Source organism: Mesoplodon mirus (assembly GCF_964341445.2).
Source record: "Mesoplodon mirus genome assembly, chromosome: 12".
NCBI classification, from domain to species: domain Eukaryota; kingdom Metazoa; phylum Chordata; class Mammalia; order Artiodactyla; family Ziphiidae; genus Mesoplodon; species Mesoplodon mirus.
This window is the reverse complement of record NC_138988.1, coordinates 86,207,222-86,228,251: the sequence shown is the minus strand read 5'-3', so window position 1 is coordinate 86,228,251 and position 21,030 is coordinate 86,207,222. Positions and strand designations below refer to the sequence as shown.

At 38.1% G+C, this 21,030-nt stretch overlaps 1 protein-coding gene across 3 annotated transcripts in view; it reads left to right on the top strand.

The window, feature by feature from the left end:
• Nucleotides 1-21,030, top strand: part of CARMIL1 (capping protein regulator and myosin 1 linker 1) — a 322,541-nt gene that overhangs the window by 168,169 nt on the left and 133,342 nt on the right. For all 3 annotated transcript variants that reach the window (XM_082637868.1, XM_082637867.1, XM_082637866.1), the window contains exons 9-11: nucleotides 3,258-3,333; nucleotides 8,987-9,075; nucleotides 10,283-10,377. In XM_082637868.1, coding sequence (XP_082493994.1) covers nucleotides 3,258-3,333; nucleotides 8,987-9,075; nucleotides 10,283-10,377 — 260 coding nt within the window. The remainder of the gene's footprint in view (nucleotides 1-3,257; nucleotides 3,334-8,986; nucleotides 9,076-10,282; nucleotides 10,378-21,030) is intronic.

Sequence of the window (21,030 nt, the reverse complement as noted above, 5' to 3'; positions counted from 1 at the left end):
GCTAACTTCCTGTAAGAATCTTTTGTGACTGCTTTTTTTTTTTTTAACATCTCTCTTATTTGCACAGTAGTACTTCATATTCCCCCTATGCCAGAGGGATTATTTCACTCTGTTAGAGTTGCTTTTATTTTCTGAGCCTTCTGTTAGGCTGTGCTGGGCGGTTAGTATCACAAGGGGAGGGGCTGTCTTGCTGTGTTCATTGTTGCCTCAACCCAGCGATTCATGCACTGTGGGTGGCACTCGCTGGATCTGTGAATGGATGGAGTTGCTGGTCATTTTCGAGTTCCCATGCCTTTGCACATGCTCTTCCTAATTACTTGAAATACTCTCTTCCCTTTTCCCTGCCTGGCTGGCCCCTTCCTATCTCTAAGGCCTTGTGGACCCTTCCCCATTTGCCCCAGGATGAAGTGCTTATGTCCTCCTGTGTTCTTAGGGCACTTTGAACATGCTGCCTTTTCAGCATGTCTCCCATGGTGCTGCAGATAGCTGAGGAGGGGTCTTTCTCCACCACTAGAGAGCTGCCCTTACTCATCACTTAACCCTCAGACCCTAATATCCCTACCTAGGACTTAGTAGGTACTAAATAAATGTTTATTGAATGATTACGGTATATGTTTGTCCTTTTTTATTTTTAACACTAAAAAGCCTAGGCATTAACATAATTTAGAGAAACACGGTGGGCAGACCATGCCAGCATGCACGAGTCTCCATCATCTTCATGGACATTTTTTCTATAATAAGATTTTATTTACACCATCCATAGAACATTTACTTTTATGATTCTTTTAGATTATGAATATGGATCATTATAGATAAATTTAAAAATATAGTACAAAAATTCTGTTAGAAAAATATTCGTATCATCTTTAATGCTGCCACCCAGGCAAGGTATTCTCGTAACATTTTGCTATACTTCTTAAAAAAAAACAAAACACAGTGTCTATATTTGTGAGCATTTATATCTATCATTTTATATGTAGTTTTTACCAATTACACTCATTGGCTCTGATCACACAAGTATGCACCTGTAACGCTGTATATTTTTAAAATTTAATATTGTACTCCAAACATTTCTGGTGTCATTAAGTGTTAGGTTTGACTTTTAGTGTACCAGAATATTATTTTCAAGGTTTTTGCATGTCAATATATAGAGATGATGCTGTCCTACCCACTGCATTAACGTGAAACCTGGTTCTATTAATGATGTGCCCTTCAACTCCTGGAAATGAATTCATTATGACAACAGCCAGCTGTCCTTCAAGTCACATCAAGTGACAGAACAAAATACACAATAAAGAGGTTCTGAAGTGTAGTCACTACTTGACATTAAATCCACAAAAGGAGATGAGATGGGAATGATTTGCCATAGTTCCTGAATGGGGAAGTATAGGTGAGGACTCTCAGATACCGTGGGCTTGGGGGGCCCTGTATTATAAGGTGGAATTCACTCCCAGAGAAGCTGCATTAGACATCATGGAGAAATGCCGGGACTTGTTCTGAGCCCTTGGTCGGTGGAGAGAGATGAAAGAGTGGAGACCCTAAAACAACTATGGAAAGAGTTGTTGTTTTTGTTTTTTAATCTGAAGCTTCTTTTTTTAACCTAAAACTTAGCAAAGTTAATAAAGAGGCTTTTTGGTGGAAAAGATGGCATGTGGAACCACATGACTAAGACTAACTCCTTGGCGTTTTCTCTAACACCTGTGGATGCTCATTTCACCTTTTAAAGCAAATCTGATGAAACTACACACACGTGCTTCAGAGGCTGGCATTCGATGGTAGTTCTGCCCCTTGGGCCTAGTTTCACTATATTTCTCTGAGCATCTATTTCTTCATCTGTAAAATGTAAACAATAATACCTCCTAGATGAGCTGTTGTTTGAGATTTAAATGTAAAGTGCCTAGCATGGGGCCTGGTACCTTGAAGCTTGAAATAATAGTGATTTTCAGTTCTCTTTCTACCTTTTGCCTTTCATTTCTATTTCAGTAAAAATTTGTTCATTTGCTGCTTGTCATGCCCTGAGGATAAAACTGATATGGCCTCCCTGAAGCCACAAAACTGAAATAGACAGGGATGTTGTTTTCAAAGAACTTACAACCTGGGGTGATAAGGAATAGATGTTTAAGCATCAAACTATACTATAAGACAATAAAATAAATGCTAAGTAGAGGTATAAATATTGTGCTGGTTGAGGTGACCTTGGGGGAACTTAATAGAGGAGAGGATTATGATACAGGCATTGAAAGATACATGGATTTTTGTAGCTGAACACAGCGTTTTTTTAATTTTTAAATTTTTCTTAACTTTTAATTTTATACTGGAGTGTAGTTGATTAACAATGTTGTGATAGTTTCAGGTGTACAGCAAAGTGGTCCAGTTATACATTTTCCCATTTAGGTTGTTGCATAACACTGAGGAGAGTTCCCTGGGCTATACAGTAGGCCCTTGTTGGTTATCCATTTTAAATATAGCAGTGTGTACATGTCAGTCCCAAACTCCCTAACTATTCCTTCCCCCAACCCTTCTTCCCCCCTAGTAAAAGATAACTCTGATTGTGAAATTGCATATGCTTGGTGAGTAGTGAATTGTCTGCTTTTTGGCTTGAGCATGAGTTAGGGGCTGGAAAAATAGTGTGGTGGCAGATCTCTGATACAAATAGCTTCACTCTATGACTGAAGAACTTGTATGAAGCATAAGACAAAAAAAACACCTGGGCTATCTCATGTGTATAATCAGTACTAAGGACTGCAAGCAAGGTACCAAATGGTTGTGGGATGCTTGCCAATAAGCATTGGGGATCCCATCCGATGTCACTTATTATCAGACTAGATACTGTCCTTGCTTGCTGTATAAACTCCTCTAGCTAGAGAGCATATGATATACTTGATGGTGAAAGAATTTATGAAGGAGCAGTCTAAAGGAATAGGACCTGTTAGTATGGAATTATACATATGATTTCTCTTAGAGTAAGGAGGTTCTTCAAACAAACACTGCTACCAACCTCTTTTTCTTTGGAAATAGGAATCAGAGTCCCTAGAGGTAATTTACCTTCAACTTTTAGGAATTCTGCTTACATCATCCTGAAGATCTGTCCTAGAGAATTTAATTGTTGTCTGGGGGTCAAAATAGATATAGTTGAATGTTGTGCTTATAAATAATAGAAATTAACAGGTAAACTGGGATGTCATGGATTAAAAAGTCAAGCGCCAATATGGCTACTGTAAGAACACTTTCATGTATTTTGTTATTTCTGCTTCTAGGGACCTAATACCTATCATTGCTGCTCTGGAATACAATCAGTGGTTCACTAAGCTGTCCTCTAAGGATCTAAAACTGGTAAGTAATTGAAGATGTTGCTTAGCTTTGCTGAATTTCAAAAACCTGATAATTATATAAAAACACAACCCACATTTGTTTTTCTACCACACTGGTGAGCTGCATACATGTTATTTCTTAGGGGGATATTTTCTTATAAATGATCTGCAGAACATTTTATAAAGTTTGTAATGTGAGATGCTTCAGAGCAGAAGTTCCTCATGTTTTCAGCTGCTTCAGGCAATTTTAGATGATGAACAGAAAGACACATTTAGTGGAGCCTTCAGTACACACTCGTTCTGTTGGCAAAGACTATTAAAGTTACATTTGCACAGCTGCAGATAGCAGGTTTTATGTTCCTATCTTGCATTCCATCTCCACAAAGCTTCCCTTCCTGAGAATTTAGGAAAACGTTACTAAGGTAGAGTTGGTCTGGTTTAATTATGATAGTTAACATTAATTTTCTAGATGAGTTTTTGGGCAGATTTATATGTAAGCAAAGTGAAATCTGTTAGTTTTCATAAGGCATGGGGGAGCCAAAGTTTTGGTCTGTTTTACTACTGGAAATAAGATGCTCTGTTGGTTTTTTTTTTTTTGCAAATTCAAAGCAGCCATATGGACAGATGCTTATCCATGAGTTAGGTTTCTGCTGCTTCATTTTAGCACAGAAGATAATTTAGATGTTGCTTTATTGGAGACTCTTACATTCAAGCCTCCAACTTTCAGAGGTCATAGAAACTGGGGGTTTAAGATTTTAAAAGTGAAGAGATAGGATTTGGATTGAGACATGGATCTATTGAAAGTGGAGGGTTGAGATTTGCTGGCGGCCAGCCTGCTGGTTCTCTGAACTTGCCTGGCGTGTGAGTGGCTTAAGGCGTTATAGGTATGAGCATGGGCAGAACTCATTTGGGGATTATTAAGAGCCAATGCAGTAGAGTGTGGGCTTGGAAACCCAGAAATCTGGGTTTCAGATTCTGACTCTTATTACAAAGCTGTGTGACCTTAGATACATTACTTGACCTTCCAGGGCCTCTGTTTCCTGCGTCCCTATTATTGTGAGCTAGTTGGAGCTCATGTCTTATCAGAATCTGTGTCTCAATAGCTACACAGTAAAAATTGGTTTAATAAATAGATGTCAAATGAGTTTGTTGAATGAATGAATGGACATAGCAATATAACTTTTACAGGTTATTGAGATGAGTAAATAATGTGTATAGAAATTCCAACAGTGCCTAATGTATTACAGGCATGTCACAATCAGATTAGCAAAGAGGCTGAGAAATGAACAAATGGGGGAGCATGAATTATGGAAACTGTATCAGCTACATGGCCGGGGGTGGTGGTGGTGTCTGAGGTCAGTGATGACTGAGGTACGGATGGTGACCTCCCAGGGAACAAACAGACAGCCGTGGTGGGAGACCTGGGAACAGAAGCCTCTCATTGCTGTTTGCAGGGATGAGACCATTTGCAGGACTGAACCAGCAGAGATTCCAGGTGCACGAAGGGAGCCATTTTGAGGAATGAGAAGTAGATTAGCCCAGGGATTGTGGGATCAGAGAGAACAATGCTTTGCTACCAAGTCAGTTTTCCTGGTTCATTCAGACATTCACCTAAGCCCATGATTTTCAAAATGGGGCACAAGAGAGCTATGAGGAGGTTGTGGATATCCCACTTTTGGAAGTTGTCCCAAATCATTAGTACCAGGCCACTGGTGCTGCCATTCTGTCATTATTCCTCCCAGGCAGCATCTCCTTTTAACTGCCTTAGATGTTTAGGGAAGAAAACATGCACCTAATTATTTTCAGTCTTGGCCAGACAAAGCATGTAAGTGTTCATATGCTTTCTTGGGTGTCCCGGGATGGCAGGAAGTGGAGTGACAGGATTTGAGGATTGCCCTCACTGCTTATCTATTAACTGAGATTTAAACATAAAAATGCAAATGTGCATAGTTTTAATGTTTGGTACTTAAAAATGAAAAATGGTCTTTGGGCTATCTCTCTGCAAGTTTTCAAAAAGAATACTAGCAATTCTTCCATGTTTGTTACTCAAAGTTAAAAAGAAATGATAGGGACTTCCCTGGTGGTGCAGTGGTTAAGAATCCACCTGCCCAGGCAGGGGACACGGGTTCGAGCCCTGGTCCGGGAAGATCCCACATGCCACAGAGCAACTAAGCCTGTGTGCCACAATTACTGAGCCTGTGCTCTAGAGCCCATGAGCCACAACTATTGAGCTGGCGTGCTGCAACTACTGAAGCCTGTGCACCTAGAGCCCGTGCTCCACAACAAGAGAAGCCATCGCAATAAGAAGCCTGCACACCCCAACGAAGAGTAGCCCCTGCTCGCCGCAACTAGAGAAAGCCCGCACGCAGCAATGAAGACCCAACACAGCCAAAAAGAGAAATTAAAAAAAAAAAAGAAAGAAACGATACTTCCCCCTTTGATGGCTTCTACAGTATGCAGTCTCAAAACATTTTCTAACACCTGGTCTATTTGAGGCAAAGGAAGGCATTACACCTTCTGTGAATTTTTTAAAACATGAAGTGTAAAAAGAAGTAACCTCCTCTCAAGTTATATGAATTCTCTGGGTTGTTAATTCTCTGGGTTGTTAAGATTGCTGCTTGCTCAGTAGAAGTCTCCTGAGCTTAAGGTACCACAGGAAAAATATGACATATGCTTTATGCTGATCTTATGAAGCCAGTTAGCAGTCAGTATCCTAAATTTAAATGGAGGGATATAGAGATTTTTTTTTTTGAAGATATGCTGAATATGCAATTAGGACCAAGATTCTGGACTCATTAAATTAGCAGTAGAATTGAAGTCTTGCTCAACGCTCTCAGTTTTAGAATTTAGACAAGTCATTGAGCATCATTGGGTCTTTTTATTTATTTATTTATTTATTTTTTGCATTACGTGGGCCTCTCACTGTTGTGGCCTCTCCCGTTTTCGGAGCACAGGCTCCAGACGCGCAGACTCAGCGGCCATGGCTCACGGGCCCAGCCACTCTGCGGCATGTGGGATCTTCCCGGACCGGGGCACGAACCCGTGTCCCCTGCATCGGCAGGCGGACTCTCAACCACTGTGGCACCAGGGCAGCCCCATTGGGTCTTTTTAAATCGTTTAAAAATGATATGGTTGGGCTGGATAACATACATGGTTCCTCTTAGTTCCAAATTTTCATATTTGTTTTATTGGATTAGTTCATTTGTTATTTTATAGTGATTCTTCTAGTTTTTATACTGTACATTTTATTTTTATTTTAAAATTTTTTTTAAAAGTTGATTTTCTTGTTTTTAAAGTTTATTTATTTATTTATTTTTGGCTGCGTTGGGTCTTCATTGCTGCGCGCGGGCTTTCTCTAGTTGTGGCGAGCAGGGGCTACTCTTCATTGCGGTGCGTGGGCTTCTCGTTGCTGTGACTTCTCTTGTTGCACAGCATGGGCTCTAGGCGTGCGGGCTTCAGTAGTTGTGGTGTGCGGGCTCAGTAGTTGTGGCTCACGGACTCTAGAGTGCAGGCTCAGTAGTTGCGGTGCATGGGCTTAGTTGCTTTGCAGCATGTGGGATCTTCCTGGACCAGGGCTTGAACCCGTGTCCCCTGCATTGGCAACTGGATTCTTAACCACTGCACCACCAGGGAAGTCCTACATTTGATTTTTAAATAAATACAAGCTCTTAGAGAGTCATTGTATTAATTTGTTAAAAAAATTTTTCCCTGAATCTGTAAATGTAGTGCTGAACATGAAGCAGACACTTGGGGAAGACTACATAATGGTAACATTTACTTGTTATCTAGGTTTGTGCGTGTATCTCTTTAAAATGTCCATCACTTTATATTCTTTGGTGTAGCAAATAATGCTTTTCATGTAGTTTGCACTTAATAAAAAGTAGCAAAATTAATGTAATCATGAATGACTTACTACTCCTCTCCCCTACTGGCATCTTAAAGAAAAGTTGGACACACTTTTCATACATTAAAAAAAAAAAAAACCTTTTATTACAGTAACTATGCCCAATGGATAAATGAAAGCCCTGCTTCACATCCTGGCTTTGGTAAATTACTTTTCTGGATGCCCTGAGGTAGCCCTGGAATGGTAATGATACCATGGATTGTTTCTGGAAATTAGAATAATCTTCGCAAAAACATGTCTGAGTAATCACTTTTTATCATGACGACACAGAATAAGACCAGTTCCTCTGGTTGTATATTGTAAGGTGAAGAATTATACTGATAAGGGGTCACCATTTTGAAAATCACCACTGTCAGCATAATATAAATTGCAGGCATTGGGTCACTTGGAATTAATTTTCCTCTCCCCTCATCAATCTGTGGGACACATTAGAAGCTCAGGAATAGTGTGAAAGCAATGTTACAGACCCAATGGGATCAAGCAGCACAGAAGAATTATAACAGCCTTAAGTGCTGGGTGACTTGGTGGTTTTTCCAAGTCAGTTTTTCTAAAGGCTACTTGACTGGAGAACTTTTGCTATATTTTATACTGTTCCCATAATGGTTAATCCAGTTGGGTATTTATGATCTGATAAATCAAAGAACTATAATACTTTTATGTGGCATTTTAAGAAAAGAAACTCCTTTGACATTTGTATGCACGACAGAGAAAATGATTTCTCTCTCTCTCTTTAAAATAATATAAAGGATTTAAATAGACCCTAGATTATAGTGACATTTAAATATCACTTTTTAATGTCCAAATAATTTTAAGGTCAGGAGCCACCTTAAATTACTTTTGGAATAAAGCAGTATATAAGTAAATATAAAACATTAATAAATAAAAATTTAAAAGAAAAAATTATGCACAATTCTACCAGGGCACAACTCTTCATTTTTCATAGTCCCCTCAAGACTTTTGCTACATCCCTTACCTATTTCAATTGTTGTAATCTTTATTAAACGTTTTATTTTAATTATGCATTTTCATTTAACATTATATCGTAAGAATTTAAATATTTTGACAGATATAAGTTTACAACTACATAATTTTTGTAAACATGAGGTTTATTAACATGAGACCATTAATTACTGAAGTCTTTCTTATTACCTTAGCCTAGTTTAGAGATTACTAGTAGGAACATTGTAATACCTAACGATTATCAAGTGGTTATTCAGCCTCCCTTTTAAAGTACACGACATCTTTAATCTAATTTTCTTATCTACAAAAAGGGAATAATAATACTTAATTAACAGTTTTATAATGAAATACACGTAAAGGGCTTAGCTCAGTAAAGAGAGCCTCATCATCATCATCATCACCATTGTTGCTACCACTCAGTCTTTAGTTCGTTATTTTGGATATCACTTTCTTGGGAATTCCTTTTGGTTTTCCCAGGATTGGGTGAGATACGCCTCTGTATGCCCATAGCACTACCAAAAATGGCCTTTCTATTTTTCTATTTCTATATTTGTATTTTTCTGTCATAATTGTGTATTTTCTTCTTGTCTGATTGCCTTCCAGAGGGTACACTCTTGAAGGCAGAGACTTTGTCCTCTACGTTGTATTCCCAGGACCTTCATCGTGAGGGTGTGTAGTAGTAGATGTTGAGTCATAGTTTGTTGAATGAATGATTTATTTAACTAAAACTTTGCTTCTGCATAGATTTATGACAGTGAAGTGAGATTATTTTTAGACTGATGACATGGTCAAAGAATATTTTCTGTTATAGTCCACTGATGTCTGCGAACAGATCTTGAGGGTGGTGAGTAGGTCCAATCGACTGGAGGAACTGGTGTTGGAAAACGCTGGACTTAGAACGTGAGTATTTCCTGAATACATGAACGTGTTGCTTTAAAACATTTTGCCATTTCCTCTAAAATTAATATATAGTTTTGAGAAAAAAGTTAGGCTACTTACATATAGAGTATGGTGTATTCCCTTCTTAAAAAATAGTCCCTGTGATTCTCCATCATTATCATGAAGGTCAAGGATTTTCTAACATCTTTTGCGGTTGTGTCACATGGTATTTTTGAGGGTACATAAGTATAGTGGTTAAGAGCATGGACCCTTGAGCCAGACGCCTGATGGCTTTGGGCAAATTGTTTCAGTTCTCTGTGCCTCAGTCTCTTCATCTTTAAGGTGGAGATAATAATAATGCCTACTTTATAGAATATGGTAGTAAGGATAAATGAATTAATACATGGGAAGTGTTTAGAAAAGTATCTTTCATATTATAGATGCTATGTGTTAGCTTTTACTGGTATCATTAATGGTCATCATAGTAATAACACATTTCATAGGATGTTACTGCTTTGTTTTGAGCTGTTTTAGCCATTTCTCTCCCTTTTCAAATTCACACTTAAATAATCTTCATCTAGTGGTTCAGTAGCCAATACCCAAGCCTTACCAGAGGGAGGCGAGTTTGAATCTGCTGGAGTAAAGACTTTACTGCTACTACGTGAGGAGGGCTGACAGTTTCATAATCATAGCACTTAGTGCGTTATTTTACGTTAAACACACCTGAAATAGTGATTTTGACTTTTGTTAAAATGTAGTGCTAGCCACTGTAGCCTTTAAATTCAATGATTAGGGCAATCAGTTTTGCATTCATGATTATTGCATGAAATTAGAACTGAGCTAGTGAATAGCCTACTGTACTTTTCATGAAAAGCAGGTTCAGTTCAGGATTTGTTTTTTTAAGTCATGAAGGAGCCAAATAGTACTACTAATAACATCCTGCAGTGTGTCTTTAAAGGGGCGATTATATATTTTCTTTTTCCTTTTGAATGAGGTTTTGACCGATCAGGATGAACCATATTCTAGCTATGGCTTTACAGACTCTCTAATGAGGATGTGAACTAGTGTAAATAGGTTGGTTCTTAACAAATATATGATATATAGGTTAATATTGTAAAGAATGCTTTTCTCTTTTTAGATTTCACCCTAGCTATTCTAGCTTTAAATTTTTTATTTGAGCAGTTTTACACTTTGTGTTATTTCATCTGACTGTTTTGTTTACTTGCAGAGATTTTGCACAGAAACTGGCCAGTGCTCTAGCGCATAATCCCAACTCAGGACTCCATACGATTAACCTTGCTGGAAACCCACTGGAGGATCGAGGTACCGTTACGTTTACGTGACCATTGATGCCAGAACTGTAAGAGGATTAGGGAGTTTTAATTGAGCCATGCCTGAAAAATAGTGTCAAGCTTAGTTGTAATTATGTTATAAATGCTGCTGAGGCTCTTGTTGGCTTCTAATTCTTTCCACCCTTTTGTGAAAATACTCATGCTACAGTTTTACCAGCTGATAAACTTTTCTTGAAGTGACACAGATGGAAAGGAGGGTATTATTTTTATTTATTATTTTTATTGAAGTCTAGTTGATTTACAATGTTGTGCTAATTTCTGCTGTACAACCAAGTGATTCAGTTATACACATATATACATTCTCTTTTATATTCTTTTCCATTATGGTTTATCCCAGGATACTGAATATAGTTCCTTGTGCTGTACAATAGGACCATGTTGTCTATCCATTCCAAATGAAATAGTTTGCATCTACTAACCCCAGACTCCCAGTCCATCTCTCCCCTACCTCCCCTCCCCCTTGGCAGCCACATATCTGTTCTCTATGTCTGTGAGTCTGTTTCTGTTTTGTAGATATGTTCATTTGTGTCATATTTTAGATTCTACATATAAGTGATATGGTATTTGTCTTTCTCGGAAAGAGGATATTATTTTTAAACTATTGTATTTGTTTTTATTGCTGGGTAACAAATTACCACAAACGTGGCAGCTTAAGGTGACACAGATTTATTATGACACAGTGTTTTGGGGTCAGAAGTCTGGGTAGAGGTTAGGTGGGTTCTCAGTGTCATGAAGCAGAAATCAAGTTGTTAGCTGGGGCTGTGATCTTATCTGTGACCCGGGGTCTTCCTGAAGCTCACTGGTTGTTGGCAGAATCAATTTCCTGAGGCTGTAGGACTAGGTCATTGCTCACCGCTTGCCAGGGACCACTCCCAGCACCTGGAGGCTGTGTTCAGGTCCTTGCCATGTAGTCCCCTCCTCTCACAACATACCTGTCTGCCTCGTGTTCCAGGCCAGCAGAAGCACATCTCTCTGATGCTCTATTTTCTTTTAGTCCGCTCACCTGTTTGAGTCAGACCCACCCAAGACAATCTCCCTTTTTTTTTTTCTTTTTCTTTTTCTTTTTTGTTGCGGTACGCGGGCCTCTCACTGTTGTGGCCTCTCCCATTGTGGAGCACAGGCTCCGGATGCGCAGGCTCAGTGGCCATGGCTCACGGGCCCAGCTGCTCCACGGCATGTGGGATCTTCCCAGATCGGTGCACGAACCCGTGTCCCCTGCATTGGCAGGTGGACTCCCAACCACTGCGCCACCAGGGAAGCCCCAATCTCCCTTTTGATTACCTCGAAGTCGCCTGATTAGTAACCTAATCACATTCATAATATCCCAGCATATTCATTGGTCTGCCCACACACTTGAAGAAATTATAGCGGGTGTGTTTACCAGGGGGCAGGAATCTTGAGGACCATCTTAAAATTCTGACCATCACAAATGTTTTTAAATTTTTAACAAGATTTGCATGTAAGAATAGAGAGAAGTTGAAGGACTAGATTTCATGATGAGGCAAAAGAAGTTTTCATTAAAAGTGTTTGTGTGAGTAGAGGGAAGAGTCAGTAGGTTTAGAAAGTGAAACTTAAGAGTTTGAATTCACAGTAGGAGAACATTGATGGATGAGGTTTAAGATGAAGTAGCTTTATCTCTAGAGGGAATACTTCATTTTCATTATCTGTTGCAGATGTTTTCCAGCATTGTTGAATAAGGGCCTTTCATCTTGTGATGTTATATATTTGATGAGGATTAATTATTAAACTGAGCTGAAGATACTGATATAGACATTCAATTCTGCTTTTTTATTCCTGATATTGACATTGTTCTTCATTGAAAAAAATACCCACGTGGTATCCAAACAAACATTTGAAGAGGAACTTCCCAGCATCTGAAGTAGTGAACCTAAAGGAAGGTTGAGACTGAATTGGAAAACTAGTTCACATGAAAGACACTCTCATAGATTTATAGGGCAAAGCTGAAAATAATGGATACATATCCCTGCAACAGGAGTTTCTCTGGGGTTTAGTCTTTTCTTTCAGAAAAACAACTATTCTATTAGTCGAATGCTACAAAGAGGTGATTATAACAAAGTGGAAACCATATAGATCACCTTTTATAGACATGAGGGCTGTTTGGCTTTTGTTTTTAAGATGGAAGGGACTTGGACATTTTTCTCTACTGACAGGACAAAATCAGTAGTTGTTAAATGCCAGTTGCTAAGGATGTGAAATCCAGAGTGCAGTAAGGGACACTCCTTAGTCATCAGGCAAACACAAATTCAAACCACATTGAGATACCACTTCAGAGCCAGTAGTTTGCCTATAATCAACAAAAGTGTTGGAGAGGATGTGGGAAGTGGGAACGCATGCATTGCTGGCGGGAGTGTAAAATGGGGCAGCCTCTTTGGATACTGGTTAACCAGTTGCTTCAAAAGTTAAACACAAATTTGCTTGATGACCCAGCAATTCCACTTCTAGGTGTAACCCAAGAGAAATGAAACATATGTCCACAAGAAGACTGGTGAATGAATGTCGATAGCAGTGTTATTCATGATCACCCCAAAGTGGAAACCCAAATGCCCATTACTGGTGAGGGGATAAACCAAGTATGGTGTATCTGTACTGTGGAACACTACTCAGTAGCACGAGAGAACGTGGCAATGATCCTGCCTAAAGCACGGTTGAACCCCCAAAAGCGTTACGCTCAGTTAAAGAAGCCAGACCCCAAAGACCTCTTGTTATTGTTTGGGTTTGGGAGGCAGTGAGGGGCAGAATGAGTCTGAGGCCCTTCATCTTTCTCGTCATGTGTGACATATGCCCTGAGGTGCAGCCCTACTGGACAGCCTTATCTATTGGACCCTCTCCTTTGGCTTAAACTCCTGCAACAGTGCTTCCTTCATTCTGCTGCATTGTAATTGGATGTGGATGTTTCTCCACCAGCTTAGTTCTCTTCCCTACTTCTGTCTGTCATTCTTTCCTAACCTTCTAAGACACACTACGTCTAGCCTAAGACCTTGTACGTAATCAAATATTTTCCTTAAATTTGATTTCATTTAATCGAATTCCCTTTTGTGGTATTTAAATTGCCGTTGAAAACTATGGTGAAGTTTATAGAGATTTCTTTTGTACAGAGTCAGAACATGTATTCAGAGATGACATTTCCCTGCCTCTTTCCTCCACTTTCCTACCTGTGTGACCTGATGTTGTGCATCTTTTCACCTACCTGCAGTCTGTTCCCAGGTGTTAGAACCATGAATCCTTCCAAGGATGTTTTCCACAGCTTGATGTGTAGATACTGACTCTTCGGGGTGTTTTGTGCTCACTTACATTCAAGTTTTGATACTCCTGACACGTTTCTGCCCCCTCTAAGTCATTTGTTGCTGTGTTTGTTTGCTGGTGCTCTGGGACAATTGCCAGCACCTGTATTCCCCACCTTTTTTCACTCTTGGGGCTGACCCTCCTGAACACAAATTCTTTACAGACCTTTTTTTCATTCAGGCTAAATATCTGAAAGTGATTGGTAGCTTTTCTGCTCCTGGATGGAAAGTCCACAAGAAATCCAACTGAGTGTAAAATATTTATAGAAACTTCAAAATAGGGAAAATTTTTCATGACTTTTTTTCTGAGCTTTTCAATGGAAAACAATAAAAAAGCATGGGGGAGGAGTTTGCAGTTGAATTGTTTAGTCTATAAAGAGAGACCGAGCCCAGGAAGATTATTTACAAGGAATTGCAAAGAAACACAAGGCATTTTGGCAGCCTAGAATTCTGAGGAATTTAAGCACCAAGTGGAATTTGATTTTGTACCTGAACCATCCTTTCAGGGACTTATTTGGAAACTCTAGAGAGGAAGTTTGGCTCCTTGCTTTATGATATGAAAGTTGATGCAGCAAAGCCCTGATATTTACAGCTCAGCTTCCCTGTCAGGCTCATGTGCAGAGGACAGGCAGCCTTCTGTTGCTAAGGGGCTTGGGGTGGAGGAGGTTGAAGTTTGATTTAGTAGGAGGGGTGTAGTGTGTATGGGCAACGTTTCCAATGCTGGATGCCCTGCTTCCGCTCTGCAAGAGCCCCACAAGCCAGTGAACGGACCACACACGTGCACGAGCTCCTCTTATCCTGTTTGTGGGGCCGGCCCTGCTCCCCAGCTTGCTCTTGGCCTTCTAGTCCAGTGTTTTCAGATTGTAGGTCAAGACCTGATAAGCATTTAAAAAAAAAAAAATGAAGAGGGCTTCCCTGGTGGCGCAGTGGTTGAGAGTCAGCCTGTCGATGCAGGGGACACGGGTTCGTGCCCCGGTCCGCGAAGATCCCACATGCCGTGGAGCGGCTGGGCCCGTGAGCCATGGCCGCTGAGCCTGCACGTCTGGAGCCTGTGCTCCGCAACGGGAGAGGCCACGGCAGTGAGAGGCCCGCGTACCGCGAAAAAAAAAAAAAAAAAAAAGAAGAAATAGAATAGAAAATATCAGAGTGCATTGTTCAGGAAAACTTGGGTTTTAGTTTTCTATTACATGTGTATGTGTTTATTTTGGTATGAGGTTCCTGCATCATGATGACACATCTCTTTCTTTATGTGGGTCATGGTCGAAAAGGCTTGAAACTCCCTGTTCTAGCTGACCTTCCTTAACTAGTTCTGTGGTGAGTCCTCTGGGCTGACCTAGTATCTGAACCAGGGTGTTTCAGTCATCACCTCGTGACTAATCCTTTGGATGTGATGACTTTTTGGATCAAAGCTGAGTGTTTCGGGGGAATGCAGCCCTTCTCTCTCTGCTCATTTCACACACTTTTCTTCCCTAAATGTCACAAGCTCTGTGTTCTGTTCTCCCTAGTTATTACCCTTCCCGGTTCTCCTAGATTTTATGATCTTAGCCTCATCAGGAATGTCTGTCCTTATTTCCTCCCCTCACTTTGTTCTAAATTGGATTATTTTGTTTAAAGATGATTTAGAATCCTGTCTCGGAGTGTTTTTCTTTTGGAAATGTTGACCTGAAGCACGCAAATATTTTTTTTTCTTCAGCCATCTGGTGGTGGCTCTGATTTGATTTTCTGGATGAGACAAGATAAATAGATTCTAGAATTGTCCCTTACATTTTGGGGTGCTGTAGATCTTTCATATCTCAGTGTATACCAGTGGATTCTGGAGTCAAAATACATAGGTTCCAATCTGGGCTTCTCTACTTTACATCTGAGTTTCCTTGGACTAGTTACCTAACTTCTCTATGCCTCAGATTCCCCATCTCTAAAATAATAATAGCACCTCCTACATAACGGAGTTCTAAGGATTAAATGGGATAATACACATAAAAGCCATAAGAATCGCCTGTCACATACTATGCACTCAATAAGTGTTAACTTTTACTACCATATTTGATTCATAAAATAGTCTTGTGAATAGTCTTGTGAAGTTAAATAGCACAAATGTTATTATTCCCCTTTAGAGATGAGGAAACCATGTTAACATAATTTGGAAAAGCTTTCAGAGTCATACCTAGTACCGACAGACTCTTGTTCGGAATTGCCTTAGTGATCAATCAATCAGCCTCTTATACTGTGGTTGGGATTTTCTGATTTGGCTGTCTAGATTTCCCTTGGAAGTGGAAGGAAATAATTTTGTGTATGCGATTTACTTAGTTTTTTTTTATTTTTAGTGTTTCTGAACTCTCCAGGGAAGCCATTGGAATTAGTTGAAATCTAAAGATTTTAACTCTCACCTGTGTTCTGACATCTACAGTGTCAAATCTATATGCTTTCTAACAGACAAGAAAGAGGTCTTTTGTTTCCCTGTATCATGTTGCTAGAATTCCATAGCAGGATTTTGTTAAATTATTATGCTTTCAGTCAACAAGGACCACCTTAAACCGTTTTTTTCCAACCATGTGAATCACACTGATTCCAGAATATCAAAATTTTAGAGTTTTATATGTTATTGTCATAGGCTTTTAAGTACATGCATGATTAATGAGTTAAAACTGCAATGTCAAATTTAATTTCCTGTCTTAGGAAGTTAATTACATCAGATGGCAAATTATAATTCTAAACATTTTATAATTACTTTTTTATTAGTCATAAATATTTCAATAATAGTTTTGTTTTGAAATGAGAAAAATTGGACCATTTTTTTCTTCTAAATTTGACACATAGTAAAGCAAAAATAAATTACAAGAAGGGTTATTCATCAAGTAAAGTCTCCAGATGAAAGCTTTTGGTGATAAATTTCATTTTAATTCACAGCTCTGAAGGCTAAGTTTTGCTTTATTTGGGGGGCAGAATTGAATAGTTTTGGCCAGAGGTTGAAAAAGTCTCTTCTGTCCTTTCTTTGTGGGGAAATGTTTTCTTGATGATCAGTTTCTTCCATGGCACTATTGAGTAACTAACTTCAGGAAGTACAAGGCAGGTTAATTTTTTTGTTTTTCCTGAGATTTTGGCTGCCAGCCACCCTCAATTTATTCATGTTGCCAAGACCCGATTTCTGAAGTCTGCCAAAGTGGAGGACCCTTTGTGTAATAATCTGTTACCTTTTTATCAAAAGTGAATTTAGTTTTTTCATTTTCAAAAAACTGAACAGTACTGACCCCAGTTATGCCTCTCATTCTATTAGCACTTAGCAAGGGTGTTTCTTTAAAGAAGAAATATAATATATTTATGAGTTGTGGATGCCTAGGAAACTAAAACAGAACATTTCATCAAGAAAAAAAGAAGCTAGTAACTTAGTCTGGGATTAGATAAAAAATACTTTAACCAAACAATCTTGTATCTGAGACTTTAGTCCTTTTTACCTTTAATCCTGCTTTCTTTGTTTAAAGTAAATGCTCAAACATGACTTTATTCACCTTTTTTTCTAACTTAGGAGCTTCACTTTTTATTACTTTCATTACTTAGGGTGTGATAGTTCTATTTCTAGAGAAAAGTATTATTGGATTATTTATTCTTTTCTGTCTGCCTTTTTAAAAGAAAGTTTACGATTAAGGAATGAACAGATGGGTGGGTGTCACCAGTAGCGTAAAATAATTGTTCCATTCTGGCCTTGCATTTGGTTGTAGGCATTTACAATTTTATGTGGTGTTCCAGGTGTGTCTGACACAAAAGAAATTATCATTTTCTCAAAGAACAAAGCAAAACAACTCAGGTCAACCTGAATGAAACAAATTTGAAGTTTAAGTTTGATCTAACAGATATTTTCAGCATGATTTGGGGATGTATATATCCATTTTTAAACATTGTTGTAGCATACGCTTTGCTGAGTGAAAAAATACGTGAAAGAATTGGTCATGAGTAGTCAATGAGAACTCTTGTCAATATTTAAAGTAAGAATCTGGTGTCCTTTCCTCTTCCATACCTAATTTTTTTTAAAGACTTAACTTTTTTAGAGTAGTTTTAGGTTCACAGCACAATTGAGAGAAATGTAGAGAGATTTCATACATTCCCTGGGCCCACATAGGCATAGCCTCCCTCGTTATCAACATCCATCAGCAGAGTTAAGACATTTGTTACGATTGATGACCCTCCATTAATGCATTGTAATCACCCAAAGTCCATAGTTTTCATTAGGGTTCACTCTTGGTGTTGAATGGGTTTGGACAAATGTATAATGACATGCATCCCTCATTATAGCATAGTATCATGCAGAGTATTTTCACTGCCTGAAAAATTCTGTGTTCTACCTGTTTATCCTTCCTCCCCATGCACCCCCATGCCCAACCCCTGGCAATCACTGGTCTTTCTACTGTCTCCAGAGTTTTGCCTTTTCCAGAATTTCATGTAGTTTTCAACTACTATGGGTAAATACCAAGGCGTGTGATTGCTGAATTACATGGTAATAAGAAGTTTAGTTTTATAAGGAATCACCAAACTGTCTTCCAAAGCAGGTGTCCCATTTTGCATTCCCACTAGCAATGAGTGAGTGTTCCTCTTGCTCCACATCCTGGAACATTTGATGTTGTCAGTGTTCCAGATTTTGGCCATCCTAATAGGTGTGTAGTAGTATCTCATTGTTGTTTTAATTTGCATTTCCCTGATGACATATGATGTAGAGCATCTTTTCATATGCTTATTTAACACCTGTATATCTTCTTTGGTGAGATATCTCTTAAGGTCTTCAGCTCATTTTTTGATTAGGTTGTTTATTTTCTTACTGTGGAGTTTTAAGAGTTCTTGTATATTTTGAATAACGGTCCTTTATCAGATGTGCCTTTTGCAAAGATTTCCTCTCAGTCTGTGGCTTGTCTTCTCATTCTCTTGACATTGTCTTTTGCAGAGCAGAACTTTTTGATTTTTTAAAATTAATTTATATTGGAGTATAGTTGATTTACAATGTTGTGTTAGTTTCTGCTGTACAGCAAAGTGAATCAGTTATACACATACATATAACCACTCTTTTTTAGATTCTTTTCCCATATAGGCCATTTTATGTATGTATGTATGTATGTATGTATGTATGTATGTATGCATGCATGCATGCATGCATGCATGCGATACGCGGGCCTCTCACTGTTGTGGCTTCTCCCGTTGCGGAGCACAGGCTCCGGACCCACAGGCTCAGCGGCCATGGCTCACGGGCCCAGCTGCTCCGCGGCACGTGGGATTCTCCCGGACCGGGGCATGGACCCGTGTCCCCTGCATCGGCAGGTGGACTCTCAACCACTGGGCCACCAGGGAAGCCCAGAAGTAACATTTTTCATTGAAGTATAATGTACATTGATAAAAGTTTGTAAATCCCTTAATGAATTTTTACAAAGAGGATGCTCTTATGCAACCTCTACAAAGATCAAGAAATAGGACATTACCAGCACTGCACAAGCTTCTCTTTTGTTTTGCCGCACCCTTCCCCTCCACCACCCGGAAAAGATAACTACTATTCTGACTTCTGTTATGATAGATTAGCTTTATTTATTCTGGAACCTCACCACTATAGAATTATATAATACATACTCTTTTATATTTGTCTTCTTTTGCTTTTCTTTGTTGAGAGGTTTTTAATAATAGATTTATTATTTTCTTAAATAGAGGAGACTATTTCTTCTTATGTAAATTTTGCTAAGTTGTATTTTTCATGTGGAATTTCTTCTAAAATGATACATTTTTTGACCTGTAGATTTTTTTATACCCTTCAGTTCTATTTGTAGTGTCTGCAGGATCTCTACTGGCATTCTGTTTTCATTTTTGATTTATATAATTTGATTTGATCCTTTTCTTTCTCTCTCTTTTTTAAAGTCTTGCTGGGATTTATTAATTTTATTGGTGTTTTTTTTTTTGAAGAACAAGCTTTGTTAAATTTACTTATTTTATGACTGCTTTCTGTTTAATGATGTCTTCTCTCTGTTATTTCTTTCCTTCTGTTTATAGGGATGGAGTGAGGATTAATTTGCTGCTTTTTTTTTTTTTTTATACATCTTGAGATGGATAGTTTGATAATTAGTTTCCAGCTTTTCTTCTTTATTTACATATGTATTTAGGAGTATAGTCTTCACTCTAAGGAGGGCTTGAGTTGTATCCCCAAAATTTGATGTCATAATTTTAAAAATTTAAATAAAAAATTTTAAAAGATTTCCATTGTGATTTTTTTTCTTGGACTCATTTGTTATGTAGGAATATATTGCTTAATTTCTAATTATTGGCGGATTTTCTAACTATAATTTTTTTTATAATTCCTATCTTAATTCCATAGTAATGGTAGCAGTTAGAGAACATACTAATAGTTTGAAAATATACTTTGTATGATTTCACAGAAGTTAAGGAATATACTGTTTGTTGAGACTTGCTTTATGACTCAGTAGATGGCCACTTTTGGTAAATTTTCCTTGTGTACTCTGAAGAAATATATTCTGTAGTTATTAGGTACAGTGTTTTAAATATATCAAATAGAATTTTTTCATTATGCTCTTGATATCTTGTATATTTTATAGCTTTTTTTGTCCATTTATCAGCTAGTGACAGAGATGTGTTTAAAAATCTCCCATTATTGAGTGTGTGTGTGTGTGTGTGTGTGTATACACACACATATATATGTATAATAATACGTGTATTTTCTTTTTTTGCCATTAGATTTACTTTATATATTTTGAGACTATGATATTCAGATTGTGCAGATTTAAAACTGTTACATCTTCTTCATTAAAGAAATATCTCATTTATCTCTAGTAATACTTCTTAAAATCTAACTTGTTTTATATTATTACAGATAAACTAGCTTTCTTTTGGTTAGATTTGCAGCATATATCTTTTTCCATGCTTTTAGGTTCACTTTGGAATACATGCATTTCTAAGTGTGTCTCTCAAAACCATCTGATATTATTGTTTAGCTAATCCATCTTTGACTTTTAGTTTGAATACTTAGTACATTTATATTTAATGTAATTATTGATTTATTTGTGTGACAGTCCACTATATATCTGTTTTCTCTTTATCACTTTTTTTTGTTGTTCCCTTTTCCTCTCTCTTTTTTTGACTTTTGGATTAATCAAGTTTTCAAAATTTCTCCATCTTTTTCCTCTCTCCCCTCCCACCCCAATACATTTTACAAGAATGTATTGACTAAATATTAGTCCTGTTCCCTCTCTGCAATTAACATTATGGATTAACATTTTCAAATCTCTAGAAATATTTTTAATTAAAAAACCTGTTTAACATTATTTAATCCAGTGATTGTC